At 38.4% G+C, this 7,285-nt stretch overlaps 1 protein-coding gene across 1 annotated transcript in view; it reads right to left on the reverse strand.

The window, feature by feature from the left end:
- The window catches only part of SLC13A1 (solute carrier family 13 member 1), a gene marked incomplete at its 5' end in the record, with an annotated part of 76,106 nt that extends 74,697 nt beyond the window's left edge, over positions 1 to 1,409 (reverse strand). The window contains one exon of the mRNA XM_079932479.1: positions 1,311 to 1,409. Coding sequence (XP_079788605.1) covers positions 1,311 to 1,409 — 99 coding nt within the window. The remainder of the gene's footprint in view (positions 1 to 1,310) is intronic.
- Positions 1,410 to 7,285: the final 5,876 nt, after the last annotated feature.

Here is a 7,285-nt window from a genome sequence, read left to right on the forward strand (position 1 = left end):
CGCTCCTCGGGGCACTGTGAGACCTCCGTTGCACCTCCTCCTGAAGGAAACACCCCGCAGCTGTGGGTGGCAGAGGCCAGATCCCTTGCCGGCTTTGCAGGTAGAGGAGGCCTTGACAGAGTCAAAAGAGACTTTTCAGTAGCTGATGCGACTTTCCTTCAGACAGTGGCAGACTTCTGAGGGAGGGTGGAGTATTATAATTACTGCAATTCTATTTTTACCCAGACTAGTATAACCTTGGTTAATGCTTATGAGAGAAGAACATCAGAAAGGTTCTCTTCTACTCAGAGAAAAGGCATCATGGGGTGGCGGGAACTGCACAGCTGTGGGATCAACAGATTTGGGGAGATTCTCACTAGCCCACTTACTGTGTGCCAGCCACAGCTCCAAGTAAGTGCTTGATGAGTGCTTATTTATTTAATCCTCATAACAAGCCTGTTACTCTCTCACTCTTACATATGAGACAATGGAAGCACAGAGAGGTTAATTAATTTGTCCAGGTCACACAGCCTCTAAGTGGAAACCTGGGACCTAACTCTGACTCTGGTGACTGTCCTCTTACCACCAAGAGACACTCATCGTGCCTGGCGTTGAGAAGGTGCTCACTAAGTGTTTGCTGATAAAGTCATTTCCCCAAGGTATTAAAAATGCATTGTGTTTATTATTCTGGACTTAGACTGACCACACTTAAAAGGAAACAGAAAAATCCCTACAAGCACACCAAAATGATAAAAAATCTCAAATGCTCAGAACATGTACAGTTATTTATTAGACTTTTCTGATTAACCAAGGAAAATTACTTCATGCTTTCAATGAAGCATAAGGAAACTAGATTTCCAGAAGATTCCATGGCCCACACCAAGCCACGGAGCTGTCAAGTAAATTAGTTTGCGCTAGACCCTCCCTAGGACTCCCAAGTTTTCTTCTATCTCTTTCCCCCAGTGTCGCATTGCTGCCTCGTCTCAGGGGAAAGGATTGTGTTAACCCAGGATGCTCTCTGGAGATTGATAACTAGAATGACAGGATCTCAAGGGCTGTGATTCTTTTGCCCTTCCTCTCATCTGGTTGCCAGGCAGAGAACAATTCTGACTGAATATACTATTTAATTATTGCAGTTAATCATACCAAGGATCAACAACATTAATCATTAAAAAGGAGAAAAAATGGACAAAACACAATGTATAACCATCTGATTTCAAGCCCAAGGTGTCATCACCCATTCAGCTCTGAGCCAGACAATTACATAGCAACAATAAAGGACAATTAGATAAATCAGAAAACCCACCAGCCCATTCTCCGGGTTCACTTACCTTGTTGCGGAGGATGAGTGGCAGTGGCAATAAAATCAACAGAGTGAAAAGTACAAGGAGAAACCGGCGATAAACTAAAATATAACTGAAGAATTTCATTGTCCCGAACTGGTGCCTTCAATAGTGTTCTCCTCCAAAAAAAGGCAGACGTTAAATAGCCAACCTGGATTAATATTTCTCTAGCCCATCGTCTTCATTTACTGCCCCAGACTCACCAATGAGTTAAAATTAAATCTCGATTTTTATTGTTTTACTGTCACAATTCACATGGAGAGATAAGCTCAAGAGTGTTTGCAAGAACTCAAAGACCATTTTCTGTTATGTTTTTGAAGGGCAAAACTGTCCTGATTTAGTCTGTGCACATTAACTGGAATGTGAACTGGCCAAGTCTAGGAGAAGGCAAACCATGAGGCTGGCTGAGTCTGCCCACGATGAGGCCCCTCCTTACCTTTTGATGTTCCCTGAATTGGAGGCTCCACACTTGCGTGGTGCCTTGAGCAGGTCTTTACTGGGTGCCTCCAGTACCCTTTCTAGTGAAGCTCATTTTCAGTTTGTGAATCGAAATAGCAACCCCAGTAGTAGGAATTCCAGTGTGAAAAGGCAAGTTTTTGCTACAGATGGGTTCTTCTGGGACTTCTCAGATAAGGTATTGAGGCAGCCGAATGCACTGCCTTTGTGGAGTTTGGCTCAGAGGAGAGCTCCTGACCACTCTCATTTAGGACTTCTCTGTTCTCATTCAAAAGATAAATACCACTGCTTCTGAGAGTGAATAGTATTTTTCTCCCCAGTACCACACTCAGTTGCACAATAATTTCTTCACTGTTCGAAAGCAAAGTTCCGTGTTTCTTGGACTCTATGACCTCTTTGGATAGGAAACCAAAAGTTACCATAAAGTCTTCCATAAGCCCTCACCTGTAAGACTTTTTCAGAACTGAGTTGATACTATTGTGCTGATACTGACTATATTGACTGTATAATTATCAGGGAATTTGTACAGAGATAATCTGTACAGAGATATGGCCATTCAAGAGGAGTGTGTGTGTGTAAACGGGAACTGTTCTGACAGTGACATGGAGGATCTGTTTTGAAACACCTCAGGGCTAGGGACTCACTGGTTAGTTTCTCATTGTGTCATAAATTAATCATACAACAAACCTCAACTAAACAACTACTATGCACCTGGCTCTAGGTATAAACAAAACACATTTCCTTCTATAATCTATAGTCAATTTCTCTTGCCACAAATAACCTTAGTTTTAAATAATCTGTGGTTAGCATTTAGACCTTATTTCTGTGCCCCATGAATATAACTCTGCCTTCTTTTCCCTTCAAGAAAGATAATTCTTTCACCAACACTCACCTCACTGTATTGTTAATGCGGATGAGAAAACATTTTTTCGCCTCTAAAAGTCTAAATTTCTAAAGATATATCATATATAGTGATTCAGGAAAATCAGTAAGCAGAAAAAAAGTCTCCAAACCAGAAAGGCACATTACATCTTGAATTTCTCAGGTGAAAAAAAGGAGGGTAATTATAAATAATAGTAGTAAATAGTGAGCAGTAATAAAAGCGTTAAAAAACACATTAAAGGAGGAGAGTTAAAGCAGTTTTGATACTTTTTTTCTATATAACACTCAGTACAGTTCATTGCATGCTATTTTTATATATATTTTTTGAAGAAACCATGTCTGTTCTCAGATTTCCTTCAGCCACCTGGTGAGACCATTTGAGCCTCATTTTCTCATCTTAGAAGATCTTACTCTGTGAGATGATACCAAAAATGAAAAGGTATTTGTATGATATTTAATGGAAATGAAGGCCTATGCATGCAGGGAACAGTGGCACTCAAGCCAGACAAAGGCTAAAGGTAAAACAATTGACATTTTGTCAGGGCCTCCTCTCAGTGCGCTGTTTTCTCTATTCTGGCTCCCATTTCTCACCAGACCGAGTCTTGCAGGTCCCTCCTCTTATGGCCTGAGGTTCTAGCCAGCTCCATCTTCTGTGGCTGCCCTTTATCACAAAATGGTTCTACCTTTGCTTTACGTCCAGCCAATTTCCTTTTCCTCAGGGGTTTTCTCTCCATTGTCGTTGAGATAAAAGATCTGAGAAAACAATTCACACTAAACACAAAAGACTAATATGAGCGGCACACCTCTGCAAGAGCCAGCAGGGAATGAAACTCTAATGGGAGACTTTGGGCCACTTGGAAACACATCTTAAGGTATCTTTCAAATCACATCACGGTGCTATCCAGTTCCACACTTGTCAACTTTCATCTCTTATTTGTATAGAAAAACATATATCTCTCTTACTGCATCAGAATTGTGCTGTTTTATCTATCTGACCTAAAATGAATCACACCATTGTGTAACTATGGATTAGTCCATTTAAAACATCTCTATGAATATAAAAATATTACAAATACTGCTCATCCATTTACAATCAATCAACTGCTTTGTGTCAGGAAGGTTACTACCTCATTTAGTCTTCAAAACCCAATACAGTTCATTCCTATACACTAACAATGAAAAATCAGAAAGAGAAATTAAGGAAACACTCCCATTTACCATTGGAAAAAATGAATAAAATACCTAGGAATAAACCTACCTAAGGAGACAAAAGACCTGTATGCAGAAAACTAGAAGACACTGATGAAAGAAATCAAAGATAATACAAACAGATGGAGAGATATATCATGTTCTTGGATTGGAAGAATCAACATTGTGAATATGACTGTACTCCCCAAAGCAATCTACAGATTTAATGCAATCCTTATCAGATTACCAATGGCATTTTTCACAGAACTAGAACAAAAAGTTTTACACTCTGTATGGAAACACAAAACCCTGAATAGCCAAAGCAATCTTGAGAAAGAAAAAAAACTGAGCTGGAGGAATCAGGCTCACTGACTTCAGACTATACTACAAATCTACAGTAATCAAGACTGTATGGTACTGGCACAAAAACAGAAATATGGATAAATGGAACAGTATAGAAAGCCCAGACATATGGTCACCTTATCTTTCACAAAGGAGGCAAGAATATAAAATGGAGAAAAGCCAGCCTCTTCAATAAGTGGTGCTGGGAAAACTGGACAGCTACATGTAAAAGAATGAAATTAGAACACTCCCTAACACCATACACAAAAATAAACTCAAAATGGATTAAAGACCTAAATGTAAGGCCAGACACTATAAAACTCTTAGGGGAAAATATAGGCAGAACACTCTATGACAAATCACAGCAAGATCCTTTTTGACTCACCTCCTAGAGAAATTGAAATAAATCCAAAAATAAACAAATGGGACCTAATGAAACTTAAAAGCTTTTACACAGCAAAGGAAAATATAAACAAGATGAAATGACAACCCTCAGAAGGGAGAAAATATTTGCAAATGAAACAACTGACAAAAGATTAATCTCCAAAATTTACAAGCAACTCATGCAGCTCAATAACAAAAAAACAAACAACCCAATCCAAAAATGGGCAGAAGACCTAAATAGACATTTCTCCAAAGAAGATATGCAGATTGCCAACAAACACACGAAAGGATGCTCAACATCACTAATCATCAGAGAAATGCAAAACAAAACTGCAATGAGGTATCATCTCACACCAGTCAGAATGGCCATCATCAAAAAATCTACAAACAAAAAAATACAAACACATGGAGGCTAAACAATACACTACTTAAAAACGAAGTGATCACTGAAGAAATCAAAAAATACCTAGAAACAAATGACAATGGAGACACGACGACCCAAAATCTATGGGATACAGCAAAGGCAATTCTAAGAGGGAAATTTATAGCAATACAATCCTACCTTAAGAAACAGGAAACATCTCGAATAAACAACCTAACCTTGCACCTAAAGCAATTAGAGAAAGAAGAACAAAAAACCCTCAAAGTTAGCAGAAGGAAAGAAATAAATAAAAATCAGATCAGAAATAAATGAAAAAGAAATGAAGGAAACGATAGCAAAGATCAATAAAACTAAAAGCTGGTTCTTTGAGAAGATAAACAAAATTGATAAACCATTAGCCAGACTCATCAAGAAAAAAAGGGAGAAGACTCAAATCAATAGAATTAGAAATGAAAAGGGAGAAATAACAACTGACACTGCAGAAATACAAAAGATCATGAGAGATTACTACAAGCAACTCTATGCCAATAAAATGGACAACCTGGAAGAAATGGACAAATTCTTAGAAAGGCACAACCTGCAAAGACTGAATCAGAAAGAAATAGGAAATATGAACAGACCAATCACAAGCACTGAAATTGAAACTGTGATTAAAAACCTTGCAACAAACAAAAGCCCAGGACCAGATGGCTTCACAGGCGAATTCTATCAAACATTTAGAGAAGAGCTAACACCTATCCTTCTCAAACTCTTCCAAAATATAGCAGAGGGAGGAACACTCCCAAACTCATTCTACGAGGCCACCATCACCCTGATACCAAAACCAGACAAGGATGTCACAAAGAAAGAAAACTACAGGCCAATATCACTGATGAACATAGATGCAAAAATCCTCAACAAAATACTAGCAAACAGAATCCAACAGCACATTAAACGGATCATACACCATGATCAAGTGGGGTTTATTCCAGAAATGAAAGGATTCTTCAATATACGCAAATCAATCAACGTGATACACCATATTAACAAATTGAAGGAGAAAAACCATATGATCATCTCAATAGATGCAGGGAAAGCTTTCGACAAAATTCAACACCCATTTATGATAAAAACCCTGCAGAAAGTAGGCATAGAGGGAACTTTCCTCAACATAATAAAGGCCATATACGACAAACCCACAGCCAACGTCGTCCTCAATGGTGAAAAACTGAAAGCATTTCCACTAAGATCAGGAACAAGACAAGGTTGCCCCCTCTTACCACTCTTATTCAACATAGTTTTGGAAGTTTTAGCCACAGCAATCAGAGAAGAAAAGGAAATAAAAGGACTCCAAATCGGAAAAGAAGAAGTAAAGCTGTCACTGTTTGCAGATGACATGATACTATACATAGAGAATCCTAAAGATGTTACCAGAAAACTACTAGAGCTAATCAATGAATTTGGTAAAGTAGCAGGATACAAAATTAATGCACAGAAATCTCTGGCATTCCTATACACTAATGATGAAAAATCTGAAAGTGAAATCAAGAAAACACTCCCATTTACCATTGCAACAAAAAGAATAAAATACCTAGGAATAAACCTACCTAAGGAGACAAAAGATCTGTATGCAGAAAATTATAAGACACTGATGAAAGAAATTAAAGATGATACAAATAGATGGAGAGATATACCATGTTCTTGGATTGGAAGAATCAACATTGTGAAAATGACTCTACTACCCAAAGCAATCTACAGATTCAATGCAATCCCTATCAAACTACCATTGGCATTTTTCACAGGGCTAGAACAAAAAATTTCACAATTTGTATGGAAACGTAAGACCCCGAATAGCCAAAGCAATCTTGAGAACGAAAAACGGAGGTGGAGGAATCAGGCTCCCTGACTTCAGGGACTCCTGACTATACTACAAAGCTACAGTAATCAAGACAGTATGGTACTGGCACAAAAACAGAAAGACAGATCAATGGAACAGGATAGAAAGCCCAGAGATAAATCCATGCACATATGGTCACCTTATCTTTGATAAAGGAGGCAGGAATGTACAGTGGAGAAAGGACAGCCTCTTCAATAAGCGGTGCTGGGAAAACTGGACAGGTACATTTAAAAGTATGAGATTAGATCACTCCCTAACACCATACACAAAAATAAGCTCAAAATGGATTAAAGACCTAAATGTAAGGCCAGAAAGTATCAAACTCTTAGAGGAAAACATAGGCAGGACACTCTGTGACATAAATCACAGCAAGATCCTTTTTGACCCACCTCCTAGAGAAATGGAAATAAAAACAAAAATAAACAAATGGGACCTAATGCAACGTCAAAGCTT

This window comes from Stenella coeruleoalba, assembly GCF_951394435.1.
Source record: "Stenella coeruleoalba genome assembly, chromosome: 9".
Lineage (NCBI taxonomy): Eukaryota > Metazoa > Chordata > Mammalia > Artiodactyla > Delphinidae > Stenella > Stenella coeruleoalba.